The following is a 23,334-nucleotide window of genomic DNA, read 5'->3' on the forward strand; positions in this document are numbered from 1 at the left end:
AGAGGATGGGAATGCTGCTTTACCGCAAGTCAGGAACTTTGTAAAGAAATCACATAGGCAAGGTATCAGGCAAGTCTTTCCAAGAGGCTTTTTATTGGCTCTATAAAGTCAAACTCAATTCCTCAAAGTAGTCTGGACATTTCTAAAAATATACCACTCCACTCAAATCCTTGATGAAATAACCAGTGTCTGCAATTGTGTACTGTTAAAAAACAAAACATATTCTTGATGAACTTACACAAAACATTATAACTAAACTAGAAACTAAAAATGCTCACAAATAGTTTCTAAATTCTGAAGAAGGCAGGTAGAAAGAAATATGCTTCAAATTTTGTTCACAAAAGTATGCTTTATCCAATCTGTTGTAAGATATAAATAGCCCTAAAAAAAGTGTTTTAACTCTGAAAAAAAACACAAAAATAATCAGCAATGTTCAAACAAAAAAAGTCATTAAAATGATTTCAGTTTTTTATTACTTTTAGCCAATGTAATTAACTCTTCTTCTGCTTGATGTTGCATTAGCAGTTGCCATGAATGCATCAGATTTTTAATTAGAGTCCTAAAAATTTTGTGATTTTTACCTAATCAAATTGTATAATCTCCAAAGTTATTAGAAACCTGTACTTAAGAGTACTTACAAAAGTACTTTCCATGAATTTCCAGAAAGAAGCAAACTTTGGATTATGGCTGATTATAAACCACCTTTTAAGAAGAGTCAGAGTAAAATAATAATTGTCTGTGTATGACAAAAGTCTTAGACTGGCATGGTTAAAGAAAATTGACAAGAAAAATCAGTTATTTCTATAGCATATAACAATTTAACATAATAATTTAATTAAATACTACTGATAACATATGCTAAAACATATCAGAATTTCAGGAATCTCATACAATTTTAGAACACGTCTTAATAACACATTTATATAAATATAATGCAAAGTAAAACACATTTCAGACTTGACAATGCTTCCTGTATAATTTGAACATGCCAGATAAGCTGTATATGTTTTTCTTGGACTTCCACGGGCTGTAATATTTAAAAAGGTAGTTGAGGTAAAAAAGACTGAATTTAGCATTTGAATTTTGATTTTGGAAAGTTTATCAAACATCAAAAGTTTAAAATACTTGATATCACAAAATAAGATCACAGGTCTCTGTAAAATAAGACATTCATTTAGCCAAAATAATAATTCAGAGATTTCAAAAAGCATAGAGTAGAGACTCAGTTTCTTAAACAATCATAAGGTCTAATAAAGACAGCATGAGGCAAACTGAAACTGTCTCTCCCCCTCTCTCCTCCTTTTTTTTCTTTTTGAAGCTTAGTCAAACAGCAAATAAAATTTTTTACTACCTCTTATTAATACTATATTAAAAGATTATTCAAAAGAGAAAACCAAATTTTACCTTTGTATTCATGTATTATTAATGCTAAAGCTAATTTTAATAAAAGTTTATAAACAAATCCATACAATTTCAATCAGTTTTATAACCTCTTACAATTTTTAAAATTTCTTCAATTTAAAACAATCCTTAAAACCTCTAAACTGGACAAAATTACTTTCACTTTAACAAAAACCAAGGCTGGGTGTGGTGGCTCAAGCCTGTAATCCTAGCACTTTTGGAGGCCAAGGCAAGAGGACCACTTTGAGCCCAGAAATTTGAAACGAGCCTTGGCAACAAAGGGGCACCCCATCTGTACAAAAAAGTTTTTTTAAATTAGTCAAGCATTGTGGTGCAAGCCTGTAGTCCCAGCTACTTGGAAGGCTGAGTTGGAAGGATCACTTGATCCTGAGAGGTCAAGGCTGCAATGAGCCATGATCACACCACTGCACTCCAGCCTGGGTGACAGAGCAAAACCCTCTCTCAAAAAAAAAAAAAAAAAAAAAAAAAGACCATAGACACACAAATTTACATGCCTTTTTATAATCCTTCTTACCAAAAACATACTCTACTTCCTTACACACTTTGCATATTTTTTCTCTTATATCTAGTAGTTTTGACTACATGTAGTTATTATAGTGTTAATAATTAGTAACTTTTATTTTAGTAAAAAATCTAGGAAGTAGGTAATTTTAATTACATATCAGATGCAGAGCCCAGGACAAAAGACAATGCCTGGAGAATCTAATTTCTCACAGCATCTCCCAGCAGGGGAGGCATAACTGGGATAGGAGAGAATCTAATCTCCCAGCAGGGGAGGCATAACTGGGATAGGAAAGATGGACCAGGTGTTATCCCCTACCCTCATCATGGGCATCTGTCTAGACCTCTGAATCAAAAGACTGAAATCAAGTTACACAGACTCAGAAACAAATTAATCAAGTATCAAAAATATCAAGCAACAATTTTTTGGCCATAAACCTGCCTGATCAATAGACTCAGACAAAAATGTCTACATTAAAATTCTGAAGACATTTTAATATTATTTTACCAATAATTTTAAAACTATCTTTATTTCTCAAAGATTGCTAAAATCACATGAACTTGAAAAGCATTTGGTCTTAATTTATGAGTACTCATTTATTTTTAAATTAATGTGGTACCATGTGTAGACAATATTAAACATGTATAGCTATAAATACATATATACATATACATGTATGTATAGAGAGACACAAGGTATAGCATACACATCTGCACATGAAGACTTTATTGTTTTGATTTTAGAATTTTAGCCATAAGACAGGTAAAACTCACTAGTCTAAAAAGACAGATTGAAACTATGCCATTGTAAATGGAAAAATTTAAGGCTTATCTGGAGTACCCCTTCTGAGTTTCAGAGAAAACAGGTAGCAAATTTATATCTCAAAGCACAGAGAGAATTTGATTTTTCAAGAAGCTTGAGTAGTCAAAGGAAGATTAAAAATGAATGCCAAGATTCCTTAGGAATTAACCATAAGCTTGCATAAGGAGAGCAATCTCATTTAGATAGGTAGCTTTTAATTTAGTCTGTGTTTTCCAAGTGGACCACTGAGGTCAGGACACAACTCATTAAGGAACAAGGCTAACAAAGTATTTTTAGTTTATAGGGCCTAATAATTTAAATATGAAAAAAGTGGATGCAGTTAAAAGGCAAAGCATTTAGTTGTTTAAAAATCAAGGGTTTCTGAGAGTTGAACAATGAGAACACATGGACACAGGGAGGGGAACATCACATACCAGGGCCTGTCGGGGCGTAGGGGGCAAGGGGAGGGATAGCATTAAGAGAAACACCAAATGCATGCGGGGTTTAAAGCCTAGATGACGGGTTGATGGGTGCAGCAAATCACCATGGCACATGTATAGCTATGTAACAAGCCTGCACGTTCTGCACATGTATTCCAGGACTTAAATTATAATTAAAAAAAAAAAAATCAAGGCTTTCACTGAATCCCAGGTACCCCCAAAAGAGGAAAGCACCATGGAAACCAGGCCACACACTTTGGTCACTTTGCCGCAAATACATTTTTCTGGGTGTTTAAACCGCACCGTTGTTCATCTAATGTGCAAATGAGTAGCCCCCTGTAGTAACAAGCATTTATTGGAAACAACTATAGTTGGCCATGTCTAACACTGTTACTCTTGCCTAGCCATTACATACACCAAGGTCAAGTCTCTCATAATACCAAATAATTTCTGGTCAAAAGCCAAAGTGATCAGGTAACACAATACAAAAGAGAGCAGAGTTTTAGACCTCAGAGGAGGTTGCCTATGACGCTTAAAACTGCAAGGAAAGAAGACTCCCAGAAAGGAGTAAGAGTACTCTGAGTTACCTTCTTCTGAGTCCCTTAAGGAGTGTGAGCTGTTAGAAGTCTTTTCTAGACCTTTTCCTGTGGTACCAAAAATGGCAAAGAGGAAGGAGAAGTAGGGAGAAGTGAAAGTAAACGGGAAAACAATCTGTTTTTTTTTTTTTTTTGAGACAGACTCTTGCTTTGTCGCCCAGACTGGAATGCAGTAGCACCGTCTCAGCTCACTGCAACCTCCGCCTCCCAGATCCAAGAAATTCTTCTGCCTCAGCCTCCCGAGTAGCCAGGATTACAGGCACACACCACCACCCCCAGCTAATTTTTGTATTTTTAGTAGAGACAGGGTTTCACCATATTGACCAGGCTGGCCTCGAACTCGTGACATCATGATCCACCCGCCTTGGCCTCCCGAAGTGCTGGGATTACAGGCGTGAGCCACTGTGCCTGGATTTTTTTTTTTTTTTAACCAAAATACACTCCCTGCTAAAATTAATAAGCCTTAACCAAGGTTCTGACTTAACCAAGGATGTATGAGGTGTCTCCAAAGAAATAAATGACCACCTCCAAAAAGTCAAAAGTCACACAGATGTCAAACCAACAGGGCCCCCTGACTGGGTATCAAAGCCAGGCGTTGATGCTGAAAGCATGGGCTTTTAACTATTAGACTACAAGGCAGGATGGCTTTTATTGTTATTCCCTCAGGCAATCTCTTACAAAGGATTTTAAATGTTTTAGGTCAAATTTTTGCCCTTTTATTTAGTCAAGAGAATTTTGAAAGCTAGCTATGACCCTATGATGTATCCTCCTTTTTTTTTTTTTTTTTTCTTGAGACAGTCTCACTCTGTCACCAGGCTGGAGCGCAGTGGTACAATCTCGACTTACTGCAACCTCCACCTCCCTGGTTCAAGTGATTCTCCTGCCTCAGCCTCCGGGGTAGCTGGGACTACAGGCACACACCATGCCCGGCTAACTTTTGTATTTTTAGTAGAGACGGGGTTTCACCATGTAGGCCAGGATGGTCTCGATCTCTTGACCTCATCCGCCACCTCAGCCTCCCAAAGTGCTGGGATTACAGGGGAGAGCCACAGTGCCCAGCCTATGTATCCTTCTTTTAATTTAATCTTCGCATCAATTGTTTGGTGTAAGATATCTCTAATTTTTTTTTTTTTAATTTAGGAATTTTAGTCTAACTTAAAGGATCCGTCTTCTGGCCACCGACAATTAGGGTTTCCAGTGGTGTACTTATTCCAGTAACAACTCAATCCAAAAGCCTCTTCATGTAAAGCCCAGAATGTAATTTTAGGGCATAGACAAAAACAACGCCAAAGATTCCCCCACCAAAAATCTCACTCCCGGAAACAGGCTGAGAGCAAAAGACTCTTGTTGCCACAGATATTAAGGAACCCACAAATTTGTGAGGGGGGTGCCAGTCACAGTTGTGAGGGGGGTGCCAGTAATCTGTGACACCAGGTGTCCCCTCCTGGGATTGGACTTTCCCGGCATTAACCAGGCAACAACGGCTGAGAAAACAAAAGCTCCTTATGGACAGGACTTCTTATGACAAACCCCCGCCCCCGAGCTTGGGAGATTAGTAACAAAAAAAGTCTTGGGTTCCCAGGCATTTTTAGGATGGCCACCTGATGTGATCCAACAACCATGCCCTTCGGGTGATGGAGATCAGGAAAGACTGCTCCCATTTAGTCAGATGTCAAGCTCTCCAGGACGTAAAACTGAACAAGAGGGAACTTGATTTGGTATCCCTCTTTATGAACAACACAGAAAGACAGAGACAAAGGAAAAGACTATTTCTGGGAGGAAAGAGATCAAACAATATGAATATTCATACACAAAGTACCAAAAAGTACACCAGAGATACTATACCCCAAGTTAAGTCACATAAATCTTCGTCTCGCATTAATCAAAATTGTGCAGAGGGAAGAGTGATTTTTACCATTCACTTGATCAGATTACACAGAGAGAGAGATAGAGGCCAGGAGCTTTTCTGGTAAGAAATTCTTACTCTTTTTGCCAGCAGATTAGGTCTTGGGTTCTCATAACTGTGACTTCCAGCGGGGTGAAATTTTAATCTCGCTGCTCACTGCACCCAACTGAAGGTGCCAAGGGCTAACTTTAACCTTTGCCCCTCTGAAGGTTTGCCGAAAATCACTGACATGCGGCAGATGTAAGATTAAAAGGAGAAGAGGATACAAATTTATTTAATGTGTATACAAGGGAGCCTTCAGAATGAAGGACCCAATCTACTAATGGTGTTCAAAAAATTGTCTATGATCTTGAGGTTACAGAAAGAATGCAGGCTCAGAGCATGGCCAAGAACAGGTTTTAGTGGCAAGAGAGGTTATGGGAGAGAGAAAGAGGCTTGGCTAGCAAAGGTAGTCTTGTTATGTAGATAAAACCCAGCAGCCCTCAGAGAGAATAGATGGCAAATGTTTCTTTTCAGACCTCTGAAAGCATTAGACTCTCAGTTAATCTTCCCTAGATCTAGACAAGAGGAGGGCTGGCTGCATGAATGCAAATCCCCCCACAAAAAAACAGCTTTATGGAGCCACTTCAAAATATGTCAAGGAAGTATATTTTGGGTAAAATATTTTGATTTCCATCACTAGTTACCAGACCAAACACTAATTTCTTCTCTGATACGTATTTTTGAAAGGACGATAATTTGCTATTTATGCAATGGCTTTCTGAAATCATTAATATATTGTACCAAAGTTTTGAGTTTTTAGTAGGCTTTAGCTCTAAGCAACTCAAATTCAAAGAAGTATTTTGTCTAAATGTTCCTAGCTTTTCTAGATGAAATTAGCAAGTTCTAGGTCTGTGCCATTGAAATCAGAATGTCAACCTGATAAAATCAGAAATGTGACTATTGGCCAGGTGCAGTGGCTCATGCCTGTAATCCCAGCACTTTGGGAGACCGGGACGGGTGGATCACCTGAGGTCAGGAGTTTGAGACCCGCCCGGCGAACATGGTGAAACCTCGTCTCTACTAAAAATACAAAAATTTAGCCTGGCATGGTAGCATGGGCCTATAATCCCAGCTACTCGGGAGACTGAGACAGGAGAATCGCTTGAACCCGGAAGGCGGAGGTTGTAGTGAGCTGAGGTCGCGCACCATTGCACTCCAGCCTGGGCAAACTCCATCTCAAAAAAAAAAGAAAAAAGGAAAGAAACGTGACCATTAATTGTGCTACCACTTGCTGGCACATCCATTGAGACTTTTCTTCCACTAATGTGAGACACATGTGGCTGAATTATACTGAAAATTTTTATTTTAGATTTATATTGACATATATTGATATACCATCATTCAAATAAATTAATATAACTCAAATACAGCAGAAATCTTGTTTAAATGGCAGTATATGGTTGGATTCTTGGTAGAATGTGCAAAATATACAACTTTCAATGTGTTATAATAAACAGAAAGTAGTATTCAGGTTTTCCTTGTCCTTTTGTTTGTCACGGCAGTATCCTTTGAACAAAGATTAAAAACTCAAGCAAAATAGAATATAGTTGGTACTTGAAGAAAGGAGCTGTGAAAAAGACTTTTTATAATTTTTATTAAAACTTGAGCATAAGCACCTAACTTATATGTTTAAAATATTCTTTTTAATGTATTTTGAACTGAAATTGTTATTTTGCATTATTGTCTTCAAAATAAAAAATTGCCATGTAAATAAAGGCTATAATGAAACAGCGTGTAATTAAAGACTTAACTCTTCTCAAGTGAAGTTGATGGACTTCCACCTGATCTACAGAGTTCTCATTAGCTTTAACAATCTCAACTTTCGTTTTTGCAGATGCAACTTCCTTGGGTGAAATGTCACAGCAACATGGAAGATGCTTCACTGAAGTTATTCACACTTCTTAATGATTAAACTTTTAAGGAACTGACCTTCTGCAAATCCTTTCCAAAGCTTGAACTTCAGTCCATCACATTACAGCATTGTTACAGCTTCAATTAAGTTGTGTAAATCATTTTGATGCACGTACATTTTAAAATTATATATTTTAATTATTCAAGAATGGTTAACTTCCCCTTAAACCTTACTTTTAAAAATAATAATTAAATACACAATACAGTGAAATGCCTTCTGTATGGATTTACCATGCACATGTTTGTAGTCAAAGAATAATAACAAAAGACAGATTTGCTTCTGTAAAATTTAGTTATAATCTGTCCATTATTGGGGAATGAGGAAAGGCAATGCTGTGTATTTTCTGCTGAGTGCTTTCACTTCCCTGTATTCCATTTTTCCAAGAGTCTGATCGGTAATAATTATGAAATTAGGCTTCTCTTTTCATATTCAAGTTTCAGTCATGTTCAGAAAAATAAAACACAGCCCCAATGAGCCTATGGACTTAGAATTAAGAAAGTGAAGGACATTACTCATTTGTCAAACTTAGATATCACTTGTCCCCTAAAAACTTTCCCTTTTTCTAAATTCTGATAGTTAAGAGCAGTAGTGTCTCATTAGGAGGGGAGTAAGCTCACACAGAGGGAAAAATGAAAGTAGGAGGGAAGTCAAAGAATTACCACCAGAATAGGTTAGGACCAGCTAAGCACACATCATTTTAGCTCAGTACACTTCAGCATAGCACAATGTGATCTTTGTGATATCTTGGATTAATCTAAGAAACTGTTTACTGTGTTTCATATATTGGCTTATTTGGCTTCAATTGTCTTATTATCCTTAATAAGCCAATTGAAGAGCATAATGATTTTGGGAATGATTTCTTAAAAATCATTCAGATTATTTTTGAATGACTTATTAAAACATAAGTTTTCGTATTGTAGAAAACTCAGTTCTCAGTAATAACTATGATGTTACTGTAGCTTGGACACATAGGTCCATTGTGCATTGGATATACTTTGAAAACACACAAAAAAACTTTCTATGGAACAGAGATTCATCATAAGTTACTTAGCAGAAGTTTATAAAGCATCTGAAAAACACTTCCTCTGTAAACCCTAAAAATCACTGTCTGATACGTGGGAGGGAAAAAGTTTTGGCCAGTAGAGCAAAGGCTTATTTCAGCATAAAAAGAGAGTGTTGTGAGTTGTGAGAAGGTGTCTTAATTTTAAAGGAAGAGGAGAGAAATGGGCAATTGCTAATCTTAACTAAAAATTAATGGACTTGTATGATCCAAAGAATAAAATAAACTCAAAGAAACATAACAAAAATACATTAGAAAAAGAGTTAAACTAAGAAATTGACCTTTATAAAGGACTAATTTTTCAGTTATCCAATGTGCTTTTTAAAGATAAAGTTTAAAAGAGGCAAAAAGAGGTGAAAGAAATGAACATGTGTACTTAGAATATATATATTGGTTTTGTATGTAACTTCTTAGTTTTTCTGGATATTTTTCAAATTGAAAGTCTTCAAAATTAATTTAGGAAAAATAGTAAATAATTTTTTTTCATTGTAGTAGAGGGCTGTAGCCAAGAGAAGTGAATTTTGGGAAATCTAACCAATTCTTTTTTTCATAAACTTGTGTTAGAAAGCTAGCAATAGCACATAGGGAAGTATCCTGGAGGACTCATGAGTTGAAAGAATTATTTAAGAAGTCGTGATATCCTTGTCTGCCTTTCCCCAACCTTGTGATGAACTATAGAAATGTTTCCTATTGCTTAGAAGCTCTTTCTTTCTTTGTATTCACATTTGGATATTTGTAAGCTTCTAATCCAACTGGGTTCTGCTTCGTGCTTTGACAAAAGGTATTAAAACCTACTTTAGCCTAAAACTTTCTCATGGTAAATATTGGAAGTTGGATTATGCAAATTGATTTCCTCCATTCTTTATTTTTTAATTCAAAATTAGACTATGACATCCAACTTAATTAAAATAAGAAGTCACAATATAGTGATTTATGCTATAGTTTCATGTGTAATGTGTTTTCTCCTAATATAATATACACACAATTTCCATGAAGGGAAGAAAATGTTTTCTCCACTTATAACTCTATTTTATTTCATATTTTAATTTTTACCACTACTTCATTCAGAGTAGAAAATAAGTCAGCAATATACTAAATAATGGGGCTATTCTTTTAACATAGCAGTAAATTAAGACAGAATTTTTGTTAAGAATATGACAAGTCATCTCACTTATTTATCCAATGCATTAGGTATTACTAATCCAACTATATTTCAACTTGAAGGGACTTTTTTGTTTTGTTTCAAAATAATGCATTACTTTTTTCTCTTTGCTTCTGTATGAAGCTTTATAGAGCAAATGAATATATGTATATGGAGTTCTGGGTTCTAGTGTCAATTACATAATCAAATTTCATAAAAGGATGTTAGTTCCTGGCTATGTTGTCCTAAAATTTACACACACTAAAAAATGTCTGTCAAGTTGTACCTTTAATCTGTTCATAGCTTTAGGGAATTAAGTTTCTTAAACCAAATTATGAAAAAATAACTTAATGGAATCTTCTAAAAGGAAAAAGTATAAAAAGCTTTCTGAATGATATTACCCCTTATATCTAAAGGCTCAAGATGCTTGAATATGGTTCAACTTTTCCAAAGTTAATAAACACGGGATGATGAAAGCAGTTTTAATCTTTATTTATTATAACACATTTGCATTCATAACTGTTGTAAATACATGAGAACATCTTCGGGCATTACCATGCAACTAATATTTATTTACATACATTTGAGTTATTCCTTAGCAAGCTTAGCATTACAGGCATATTGCTCAACTTGGTCTATTTTATTGTAGGTTTAAATTTGTTTTAATAGTTTACTTGTTTGTTTCATTTCTGTTTTGGGTGTTTGGGGTTTTTTATTTGTTGTTTGTTTGAGACATGGTCTAGCTCCAGGCTGGAGTGCAGTGGTGCAATCACAGCTCACTGAAGCCTTGATCTCCCTGGCTCAAGCAATCCTCCCACCTCAGCCTCCCAGGTAGCTGGGACTGCAGACACATGCTACGACTCCTGACTAATCTTTGTATTTTTTGTAGAAATGGGGTTTCACCATGTTACCCAGGCTGGTCTCAAAACTCCCGGGCTTAAGCCTGATCCCCTCCACCGCCACCTCAGCATTCCAAAGTGGTGGGATTACAGGTGTGAGCCTCTGGGCCTGGCCTTTAATTTTTTTTTAAATTTTATTTATTTTTTTGAGATAGTTTAGCTCTTGTCGCCAGGCTGGAGTGCAATGGCGTGATCTCAGCTCACTGCAACCTCCGCCTCCTAGGTTCAAGTGATTCTCCTGCCTCAACCTCCCGAGTAGCTGGAATTACAGGCATGTGCCACCACACCCAGCTAATTTTGTATTTTTAGCAGAGACAGGGTTTCTCCATGTTGGTCAGGCTGGTCTCGAACTCCTGACCTCAGGTGATCTGCCTCGGCCTCCCAAGGTGTTGGGATTACAGGCATGAGCCACCGTGCCTGGACCCTTAATTTTTTTTAATAGTTTAAGCAATATTATTCATTTTATCTTATAAGACAGCTTTATCTTAAGCACCAACAATTTTATGTAGATTAAACTGTATCTTCTCCTCCCCATATAGTAAAGGGTGGTATGTAGATTGATTTGGTCAGCTATCACAGAGTAAGCTAGCCATTAATATTCTTTCATTGTAAAGTTACTTTGGCAATATATCTGTGCCAGCACAGATTGTAAACAAAATTGAGGTTGAACTTCCAAATTTTAATTGACTAAATAAATTTGTTTAGATGTAAGCAAGGGCAGTTTGATGTATAGATGTGAAACAAAAGCTAATCAAGAGAAAGCCAATGAGTTTTTGGGGTTTTTGTTGTTGTTGTCTTTAACCACACTGTGTCTAAACTCTTACAAGCATGCTGAGGGTCTCAGATAGTTTCTCATGTTGTGGAGGAGGCAGACATGAGAATTAAGAAAACAAAAGGCAAATCATTTTTTTAAGAAAGTTTTCTTAACATTCTATCTTTAAGGCATCTAGTACTTTTTCCCTAGAGTTTAATAAATCTGTTTCTGCTTTAGTAATGTATCCATTTGTTGGAGTAGTCTCAATTACCATTGTTCAAATTAATAGAAAAGAGAGGTGACCAATACAATCATAAAAATGAGAAAGAACAATAATGCATATTTTCCATGTAACTTGAGACAATATAACTTTCCAAGATGCTTTTCAAAATGTTTTAATTAAAAGTTCAACAGCATAGTCACAACAGGACACAACTTTACATAAGCAATGAATTTATGGAAAGCATACAATAGATACAGCATTTTCAACTCTAGCTCTACAAAACCATTTTGATAGTGACATACCTTCAAAAGTGCAACTGATTAGTGATTATTCACAACATAAACCTTAAGCTTATTACAATTGACTTAGTAACAAGAACAAGGTGAAAAATCGTATGCATAATAAATGCCAGTTTATGATTGAAACAGCTACAATTTTAAACAGCAGAGTATTGCGGGATCTGGCCAGCAGCCCGCAATGCAACGGGGCTCTTTGTTCCCAGGCGGATCAGCAGGTTGAGAAATAATAGACACACACAAGATAGTGAAAGCTGGGTGCAGGGTGGTCATCGCCTTCTGGTCCCATGGTGCCAACAATGCACTGGATATACCAGCATTTATTATTAAGTTTAGCAAGGACAGGGGTAGGTTAGTGAGGGATTTAGGGTCATTTGATTATGAGGTGAGATGGTCACATGGGGATGAAGTAATTCTTTAACATAACATTTGTATGTAGAAGTACAGTACATTTGTATGTAGAAGTACAGTATGCAGAGATAAGAATTTACAATATACTGTGTGTGTAATTTCTAACAGAGCCTTAAAACAGAAACACAATCTTTCCATAACCTATGATTAGCAAGATATTAATCAGCAGTAACAATTGTAACAAAAGCTGGTTACAAACAATCCATGGAAACAGGAAATGAAGCTAGACAACCGGTTAGACCAGAAATTCTCAGAAGGAAATATGCCTTAACCCTAAAGAGGCCTAGAAGAGCCGTGGCAAGATGAGGACGTTTACAACCCTATCTTATCCATATGGACAGGCGCCTTCCATGCATCCGTTTATAGGCTCTCCACGAGGGGCGCATTCCATTCCCAGAGCTATGAACATCTGCTTTTCTGGGATAGGAATCTTGGTGATATGAAACCTCCCTGACTGCACGTCCATTCATAGGCTCTCTACAGGCGGAAGCAAGTGCTGTTGGCTCATTCTGGCAGTCCAACCTGGCATTGTCTTTACACAATCCCGCATGCAATTTTGTATTTACAATAATCAAGAGCATTTCATCTTTTATTCCACAGCAATAGTTTCAGGGGGTCTGCCTACAGCAGAGTGAGTAGATATATATATTTTCCTGATATTCTTATCTTTTTTTGCATCCAGAGAAAAAGCTTTAAACACAGTATTTCCAAAAGCAAGCTAAAGAAGAAAACAAAATACATTTTTTATTAGACGTATATTTGATAAAACTTGCTCTTGAATCAATAGCTTATGTGTGCCTGAATGCGAGAGTTAAGTTTTTAAAAGGGACAGTCAATATTGTAGCTACTAGCCTCATGTGGATCTTTAAGTTAATTACAATTAAATTAAAAATTCAGCATCTCCATCATACTAGTCACATTTCAACTGCTCAATAGCACTTGTAGCCAGTGACTACCATAACAGACAGTACAAACTAGAGAATGTTCCCCTCACAGAAAATTCTATTGGACAATGCTGTTATAAATTATAATACATATAATACAGTCTAGAGAATTCAATAGACTGCCCTATGAGATTCATCCCTCTATTTTACACTTGAGGTAACTGAAACACCAAAAAGAAAGTCACATAAGTAAAAAAAGCAGTGCTAATGAGAATCTATCTATTGAGTGAAGAGGAAGGAAGACAGTTTAAAGGTCACTTTGCAGACCACAAAATGATATTTAATTAACTTCATTTGTCATCATCACATTTAGTCCTCCCATTCTGATCATAAAATGATTCTTCAGAGAAATCAAACCAAATATATTAGCATTTCAATCTTCAAATATATAAACGAATCATTTTAAATCTTCTGTAGGTTGTTACCAATCACCTGACTTACAGTAGTTGCATCTAGCTAATCATCAGTTTCTCTAATTTCCTTTTATTTAACTAGCTTATAAAACTAAGTCCCTTGGGAGAAGGGCCTTTGATTCATTGTTTATCAGTGGTATTTATAGTGAAAAAGTGTTGAAAAACATATAATCCCTCATTGAAATGAATGATAAATTTCTACATGCTTGCCCAGGTTTTCCTCCCCAAATACACCGTAGCCCCTGTGCTTATCACCACATATAAACAGAGTTTTATGATATCACTAAGAGCCTATTTTTCATTTCTTCAAGAGCCACAGTTTCCCTTAGAAGCCACATTCAAACCCTGCGAAAGCAGAAGTCTATTTTCAGACATTGAAGTGAGGCGCTTCACCCACTAATCTCACCTTCTTCTTTTTTTTCAGGTTTTTTTTGTTTTTTTGTTTTTTTTAAAGATGAGGCTTCTCACTATATTCCCCAGCCTGGACCACAGTGGCTATTCATAGGCATGATCATAGAGTGCTACAGCTTCAAGTGATTCTCTGACCTCAGCCTCCTGAGTAGCTGGGACTACAGGTGCATGCCACCATGCCTGGCCAATCTTCTTTTTATAGTATGCTTTGGAAAGTTATCATCACTGACCTCTCTGTCCTTTCAGATGTCTTTGAATATGAGTCTGGCAGAAGAATATAAACTTACACTTAGCCAAGACTTATACCACATGAACAGCTCAATTAAATATACAATGGAATATAGTTTGGAGAACATTTTGGATGTGGTCAAAGGGAACTGTCATGAGTCATATTGGTGGTAGAGCCAATTCCCCAACGTTTATAGCGTGCACCATTCATCATTTACATAAAGTAAAACCCCAACCAGCTTTCTGGTGTCACTTAATGGCTGTCTTGTTAACTCTTGTATTCTCTGTTTTTAGCATGATGCTAGGAGTTGGACAGCTATATTTGTAGCAGATGTCTATCAACAATATATTAAAAGATTAAAGAAAGGTACAATATTTCACAGTAAGCTGTGAAATATTTACTGTCTTAAGCTGGATTTCTGGGTCTATTTCATCCTCATTTATTGTTATTCACAGTGGTTAGTCTCTAGTTATGGCAACAGCACTGCACTTCATGTATAACGTGGATTATGTTCAGTTTTGTCACCCAAGCTGGAGTGCAGTGGCACAACCATAGCTCACTGCAACCTCGAACTCCTGGGCTCAAGGGACCCTCCAGTCTCAATCTCATGAGTACCTGGGACTACTAGCATGGGTCACCACACCAGGCTAATTTTTTAAATTTGTTGTAGAGACACAGCCTCCCTATATTGGCCAGGCTGGTCTCAAACGATTGGGCACAAGTGATTCTCCTGCCTTGGCCTCCCAAAGTAGTGGGATTGCAGGTGTGAGCCACTGGTACCTGACCTACAAACATGTTGTAATATCTACTTTCTTAAAAATAAACAAAAAAGGTTTTTTTTTTATGCTTTCAAATCATTCTAGCTGATATACCAATTTTTTTTCTATTCCTTAGCACAAAATTCTTTAAGAGAATTTTCTATTGTCAGTGGTTCCAGTTCTGTAGTCATGTTTTCTTTAACAAAAAGTTCATCAAACAATCCTTGGCAAGGCCATTAATGACCTTTCCTCTGCTGAATTCAACTGGAAGTTCTCAGTCCTCATTTTACTGGATCTATCATAGTGAAATCAGCCCCACAGACCCATAGAGAGTTGTTTTTGGATAATCAGAAATTGACCCTTCTGCTGTTAAAGCTTAAAGCTTGTATTTGTTTTAGGTGAGTTTCTTCCTCAGGAAATGACCTTTAGGCCTCCCAGAAAAAACTATCAAAGGGCCAGGTGCGGTGGCTCATGCCTGTAATCCCAGCACTTTGGGAGGATGAGGCTGGCCGACATGAGGTCAGGAGATCGAGACCATTCTGACCAACATGGTGAAATCCTGTCTCTACTAAAAATACAAAAATTAGCTGAGGGTGGTGGCCACATGCCTGTAGTCCCAGCTACTTGGGTGGCTGAGGCAGGAGAATCGCTTGAACACGGGAGGCAGAGGTTGCAGTGAGCAGAGATCGCACCACTGCACTCCAGCCTGGTGACAGAGCGAGACTCTGTCTCAAAAAAAAAAAAAGTATCAAAGAACTGAAACTCACCAGATCACCACATCCAGACAATGAGATATTGGACCCCTCATTCATCATGATTGCTTCCTTGCCTTTCTCTCACGTAGTTACATTTCTTCCCTGCTATATAAACCCTAGTTTTAGTGAGTTAGAGAGATGGATTTGGGACTGAGCTTCCATCTCCTCAGCTGCAGCACCCAATTAAAGCCTTCTTCCTTGGCAATACTTGTCTCAGTGATCAGCTTTCTGTGCAGTGAGCTGTAGGACTTAGACTGAACCCCTGGTGTTTTGGTAACAACAGCTTTGGATAGACTTAAACTCCTTTTTCCCGGAAACAGTTTTTTTACTTGACTTGTGGGTGTTGCTTTCTTGCCTCCTTCTTTGTACCTACTCCTACTCAGCCTCTTTTGTTGACTCTGCCTCATCTGCTCAGTTTCTTCCCTTGGAATGATCTGGGTCTCAGTTTTTAGGGTCTCATCCCTAAAAACTCACCTAGGGATGAGAGTCACTCCCTAGATGCTCTCATCACAATGCCAAACAATATTTATAATGCTGATAACTGCCAAATGTATATCTCTAATCTGGGCTGATTGGAGATATAAAATTCATATTCACTAACTTCAAATTCATACATCTAATCTTCTACTCAATTTACTCCCGGAAGATTTATTATATATGGCATAACAAACCCAAAATATGTGGTAGGAATACAACTCTTGACAGCTATTCCTAAGACTTCTCTGTATTTCCTAGGGATCCCACATCCCCATTAAGTTAAATTGGGATCATGTGCATAGCTCTGGCAGTTAAAAGCATATTTACCTGCTTCATCTCTTTCCTATCCTACTATAGGTACATTGGAGACCACGTGTTCCACATAACGTATGCATGAAGTGAAGGAAAAATGATCAACATATGTAAGACTTCATGTAAACTCGGTCAAAATTATAGAAAGTTGCATCGCTGAGATTTAAAGGCTATTTTATCAGCTTGCTAAGCATATCCCAATATACAGTTTGATAACATGAAGTGAGGGTGCTGCTGTAAAACATACCGAAAATCTGACACAGTATCAGCAACTCATTCATGGCAGACAAGGAAACTGATATCATAGGTTTGAAAAATTAAGAGTTATTTTATTAAATGGCAAAATAAGTGCTAAAACTGGCATCTGCAACAGCTTGGGATTCAGATCATGTGCCTAGAGCTCCTAGAGGAAAGGCTGGAAAAGAGTAAATTGGCAAGCAGTATATTTAGTTTGCTGTTGATTGCGATTATCCTTTCCCTGTTCGTCTGCTAATTGTTGGATATGTATGGGGTGAATAATAACTCGTCTTTTCAGTTAATAGGTCTGTGAATGAAGAGTAGCTTGGCTGGGCATGGTGGCTTATGCCTGTAATCCCAGCACTTTGGGAGGCAGAAGCGGCGGATCACCTGAGGTCAGGAGTTCGAGAACAGCCTGGCCAATATGATGAAACCTGTCTCTACTGAAAATACAAAAAATTAGCTGGGTGTGGTGGTGCATGCCTGTTATCCTAGCTACTTGGGAGGCTGAGGCAGGAGAATAGCTTGAACCTGAAAGGCGAAGGTTGCAGTGAGCCGAGGTGGCGTGCCATTGCACTCCAGCCTAGGCAACAAGAGCAAAACTCCGTCTAAAAAAAAAAAAAAAAAAATGGGCAGGGCACAGTGCCTCATGTCTGTAATCCCAGCACTTTGAGAGGCCAAGGCAGGTGGATCACCTGAGGTCAGGAGTTTGAAACCAGCCTGGCCAACATGATGAAACCCCCATCTCTACTAAAAATACAAAAAAATTAGCCGGGCTTGGTGGCGCCCACCTGTAGTCCCACCTACTCGGGAGGCTGAGGCAGGTGAATAGCTGGAACCTGGGAGGCAGAGGTTGCAGTGAGCCGAGATCGCACCACGGCACTCCAGCCTGGGCTACAAGACTCCGTCTCAAAAAAAAGGAGTGGCCACATTATATCTGATGAAGACTAGTAAATGTATCCTGGAAAGCCTGTTATTTGTGCTGCATGCAGTCACTAGAAGAGATTTGGGGTTGTCTCTAATGAGAATGAGTTGAGTATAGTCTATGTTTTTAAGAAGAGATAAAGGATAGACTATGATAGAGGCAGTGCTCACCAAATACTATGGGTACTTCCTTACATTTACCAACCTGCCTTGCCATATGTTGGTGGTAGTCCCAGTGACTAATCCCGGCCAATGGACTTCAGTAGAAATGATGTGTGTCCCTTCTGAACTGAGGCAATTGAAAGCTGGGATGTATCCTTTATCCTCTTCTGTTTTGGCAATGTTGGAAGGCAGTTAAGCTGTATCAACGTCCCAGATGACAGGGCTACAGAATAGAGTGGTGCTGTGCTGTGCTACAAGCACTGGACTCGATTCCCGACTTTATTACACCACGCCTCTGAGATTTAGATTACAACTGTTAACACCTAATAGCCTAAGCTGTACTGATTCAGGAAAGGTCCAACAAATCTCTATTTCAACCTTTCTCTTGTACTTTCTTCTCCTCCAGTTATCCTTGGCTCAATAAACAGAAACTGTCCTTTGTTCCTAGTTGCTCAAAACAAAATCCTTGGAGTAATTTTTGACACCTGCCTATTTTTTACACTTCATGTGTAATTCTCCAGCACATTTTGTTGACTTTTATTTGAAATATATCCAGAATCAGACCAGCCTAACCAACATGGTGAAACCCATCTCCACTAAAGATACAAAAATTAGCCGGGAGTGATGGTGCATGCCTGTAATCCCCAGGAGAATTGCTTGAACCTCAGAGACAGAGGTTGCAGCAAGCCGAGATTGTGCCATTGCACTCCAGCCTGGGCAGTGAAACTCCATCTCAAAGAAAAAAAAAAAAGCCACTAAATTCCCTCCCTCCTACCCTCCATTTCATCTTCTGCCACTTTATCCTTCACCCTTACTGGCTAAGTCACTTAGCAGTTGGGTTATTTTCAGCATGAAATTTAAACCTTCTGAGATGCAGTTTTCTCGTCTATAAAAAAAGTCATATTAATAGCTATCGTACGGGATTCATGTAGAAAATAATTGTAGTAATAATGATCAAAATAATTTTTTAAGTTAAGCTTACATAGTACTTACTACATACTAGGAATTATTTTAAATTAAATTAACTCATGTACTCCTCCCAACAATCCCATGAAGATTATTATCATTATCCGCATTTTTAGGCAAAGAAAATGAGGCAGAGAAAATTAGATAACTCTCCAAGGTTGCGTAGGTAGTCAAAGTTAAAATTTGAACCCAGGCAGTCTAGCTCTAGAGTCTGAATGCTTAATGACTATATTTTGAGACATTAAAATATAAAATGTCTGGTATATGTTTAGGGCTTAACACTGGTTCATCTTCTTCCCTCAATAATATTGTTAAAATATGATTTTACAGAAGTTAAAGACAAATCTGGTATAGGGGACAAGTAAAAATAAATATGACTTAGGAAATCTCTCATCACTACATGAACAAAGAAACAGGAATACATTTTTTTCAAAAATAAAAACAAAGTCAGTAAGAAACAATAATTTCCCAGGAAAAATTATCCAAAAGCATAATCCAAAAAAGTAATCTTTCTAAAATTAAATGCTATGAATCGAACCTTGGAACAAGTGTTATAGCAACGAAGTTTCCCCTTATGTCAGAATAGATTCTATGAAATTTTAAATTGACTTAAAATGGATTATTTCTATTTGTGGTCTTTGCTGCTTCAGTGTTTAAGCCAAAATAGCAAGAGTAAGCCAGAGTTTATACAATAAGGACCTATTTTATTTAAACCTGAGAAGTGTGAACTTGCCCCGTTGTAAACACCAGAAAGCTCAAATACATTTATATGGTAACACTTTTATTGGAATATTTTTTTTAATATGAGCCTTTATATTGATCACCACCATAAGATTAAGAAATGCCAACTGAATCTTCTTCCTCTCAGAAATAACGGCAAAAATAATCTTTTGGAAGTCAATCTTAAAACCTTGAAATGAAAGCTTACCTCGTTTGCCAGGATGAGAAGAGAACAGACCATCTACAGCATAGGACGCCTCAGAATCCTTCTCCTCCACTAGCTGTTCTTTTAGCTTTTCCAGCTGATAAAATTGTAAAATGATAATTAATTGGTCTTCTATAAAACCACGCTGTTGACCGGGCGCGGTGGCTTATGCCTGTAATCCCAGCACTTTGGGAGGCCGAGGCAGGCAGGTCACGAGGTCAGGCGATCAAGACCATCCTGGCTAACACAGTGAAACTCCGCCTCTACTAAAACTACAATAAATTAGCTGGGCGTGGTAGCAGGCACCTGTAGTCCCAGCTACTCGGGAGGCTAAGGCAGGAGAATGGCGTGAACCCAGGAGGTGGAGGCTGCAGTGAGCCGAGATTGCACCACTGTACTTCTGCCAGGGCAACAGAGCAAGACTCCATCTCAAAAAAACAAAAAACAAAACAAAACAAAAAAAACCATGCTGTTCTCTGTTGAAGAGGAAAGATAAAAAGAAAGAAAAAAAAAGAGAGAAAATGGTTGAAAGAAAGGAAGAGAGAAAAAGGGGGAAATAGAAACAAAGGAAGAAAAAAACAAAAAAGAGAGAAGAAAAACAGGGAGCATGCATTTAGGGGCTGACTAGGAAAGGTACATGACTGAACAAAAGATCAGACAGAAACAGGTTTTGGGCAAAGGAAGTCACCTCTGGGTGTTAATGGGGAACATGTAAATACAGCCTGTGTACTTGGACTTCATTTTGTGCCACCTATAATGAGCAGGTCTTTTCAAGGAGCTACAAATTATTATGTCAATACTTGGATTTCCTGAATTTTTTGTCTTTTCTAGCTGGAAGGAAAAAGTATTTTGAGGCCCTAAGGTTTCCATCCAGAATTCAACTTATTTTAATTTTTAATTTTGATAAGGTTACTAATTGCCTTAGGCCCTGAAGAGCTAACTACAAAAGTAGGGTTCAGCCTGGACCACTCTTTATCTCCATGTTGGTGCTACTCAGAAGAGAATGATGAGAATAGTTCTCTCTCCCAAAGGGCCGGTTTGCAGAATAATGGAATTGCACGGAGAAAAGGGTGTTACTAGGGGTCCCCGTCAAAAAGGCAGCACTTCAGGCTCTTCACACCAGCTGCTTCAAGCCAAACAGCTTGACTTTTACATGTTTCATTTGCTGGGAAAACATAACATTTGGGGGAAAAAAGATTCCCACTGTTTAAAAACAATAACATCCATCTATTTACAGCCTCCCATTCTACAGATGAGGAGATTTCAGTCTAGAGAATTTGTTTGCCCCAGGTTTCACAGTTTGGTAATTGCAAAGCTAAAATTAGAATCCAGATTTCTAGACATTATAAAGAATGATCACTTCAGCCATAGTTTTGTTTTGTTTTGTGTTAGTATAACTTGATTTTTCTTTTTCTACAAAACAGCTTCACGCTTTGTTTAGCAGGAATAAAAGTTTTACATTGTAGTATTAATAATTTATTTTAAAAAACATTGTGTCAAGAAGAAATTTCCTTATAATTGTTATTAAAACTGCTCATTTAAGTATTTCACATTCTCACCTGGTTAAGTTCTTCCAGTTTGTTAGGTAAGGCTAGGTCTGCAAGACACATTTGTCACATGAAAAAACATACATTGCAAGTAATATTTAATTTGCTTCAGTACACACATTTAAGATCTTACGTAGAAAGCATAGGTCTTTTTCATATGATTTGACATCACCCATCCATTCCTAATATAAAACCTCCAGTATATTTCTCAATGCCCATAGTATTGAAATGCAATCAGTTATGTCATCTGAAATATGTAATTTTCAACAATTAGCACAAAGTTTTTCTAACGTAGACCATAGTTCTAGCATGACCTATTATTTAGAAATAAACTATTTTTGCTGGCATGTGGAAATTCTCATAAAACAACGTTAAATGGGGTTGTGGGCAGGGGGAAGCAAGCCATGTATTCTATGTATAATTCAATCAAGAAGAAAATTCTCCAAAATACTAAGGCTAACTTGCTCCAGGTTTTAAAATTTGGGTATAAATTTTTTGTTTTTATAAATTTCACTTATTTTTCAATAAGAATATATTACTTTTAGTTTAAAAACCCTGAATTTTAAAAGTATTTATTAAGTTATTCTTTTAACCAGCATTTTGTTCTATGAATACAGACATGTTTAGATTACTTCAGATGTTGTATGGGAGAGTAGCACAGTATCATATTGTCACATTTTCTCTTAAGCTAGACTTGTTAAATTTCTGACAAAATCTCAGTCATTTCTTGGAGGACAATCTCATGGATATTTGTAAGTCAGATTCTCCTGTTCTTCAAATAAAAATAATTTCAATTGGTGTAGCCTAAATTTTTCATTCATCATCTGTACTCCAACTGTTTCCTAAAATTGAAAGAATTTGATTAAAATAATGCTAAATTAACTACAACAAAGCTGCAGTTAATTTGTGAAATTTCTAGAAGAAACCTATAACTATAATACTTTTGAAACATTTAATAAAATAAAATACTAGTGGTACTAGTGGAGAATTGCATAGATGAGAAGAAAATATGAATAAAGGTAACCTTTTTTTTTTACTATATGTTTACCAATCCCATTAGGACCCTCAAATTGACCAAAATAGGCTATTAATATTTGTTAATAACTCCATGGATTTAACATAAATATAAAACAAAAAAATCACTTAAATCTTTAGTGTAGCATATAAAAGAGTAATTATTTCATTTAATATAAATTAACATTTAGAAAAAGCAAGTCTCAAGACAAAATAAATTGTTATTTTTTAATAAATAGAGCTTGACTTTATGTTTAACTCACCAGTGTTGAAAGGTCTTTGGAAATCAAAATTTTTATTCAGTAGAGCCAGCAATAGTTCCTCACGATTTGTATATTTTTTATCTGGAAATATTTCATTTCCTGTAATGATCAAAAACCACCATTTTCAATTTGAGTCACTGAAAATATTTCTAATTAAATTGGTCTTACAGGCTACTATCAATTCGTATATTTGACAACAAAAGAAATGTAGAGAGAGTGTATAGTCCGAAGGGATGGGTAATTTAAAAAATTATTGAATATATATTGAATGAATATGGACAGTCAGACAGACATAGAAAGAGAGAGAATATATGCATATACCTGGAGGTTGCACCCTAAAGTTTTACCTGTGATTACTTCTGAGTAGAAGAATTGGAGATGAATTTTACTTTCTTCTTTTTAATCTGTGTTTCTGGAATTTTCTACTATTTTATTTAAAATAAGTATAAACTAAAAGTAGTTTTCAAAATAAAAATCTAACATTCTATTTTGTGATTTTATCTGATATACACATTTATATACACATTTATATATATAAGCCAGTTTGTGTTCTGGGAATTTCCTTCAAAGCATCCAAGGAAGATTGTGGCAA

At 36.8% G+C, this 23,334-nt stretch overlaps 2 protein-coding genes across 7 annotated transcripts in view; one reads left to right on the forward strand and one right to left on the reverse strand.

Annotated features, from left to right (window-relative positions):
* OSTN (osteocrin) overlaps positions 1–13,056 on the forward strand; it is a 69,168-nt gene extending 56,112 nt beyond the window's left edge. The window contains exon 5 of the mRNA XM_003804462.6: positions 7,544–13,056. The gene's annotated coding sequence lies outside the window, so the exon portion shown is untranslated. The remainder of the gene's footprint in view (positions 1–7,543) is intronic.
* UTS2B (urotensin 2B) overlaps positions 11,855–23,334 on the reverse strand; it is a 63,670-nt gene continuing 52,190 nt past the window's right edge. For 4 of the 6 annotated variants that reach the window (XM_057301976.2, XM_063603028.1, XM_055110790.2 and 1 more), the window contains 4 exons: positions 22,743–22,841; positions 21,478–21,515; positions 19,922–20,015; positions 11,855–13,123 (listed from right to left, as the gene is read on the reverse strand). In XM_057301976.2, coding sequence (XP_057157959.1) covers positions 13,098–13,123; positions 19,922–20,015; positions 21,478–21,515; positions 22,743–22,841 — 257 coding nt within the window. In that variant the 3' untranslated portion in view covers positions 11,855–13,097. Of the gene's footprint in view, positions 13,124–18,271; positions 20,016–21,477; positions 21,516–22,742; positions 22,842–23,334 lie in introns of those variants that run through there. The other 2 variants (XM_034957902.3, XM_034957901.3) reach the window with 1 other exon arrangement.

Source organism: Pan paniscus, chromosome 2 (genome assembly GCF_029289425.2).
Source record: "Pan paniscus chromosome 2, NHGRI_mPanPan1-v2.0_pri, whole genome shotgun sequence".
In the NCBI taxonomy this organism is placed as follows: domain Eukaryota; kingdom Metazoa; phylum Chordata; class Mammalia; order Primates; family Hominidae; genus Pan; species Pan paniscus.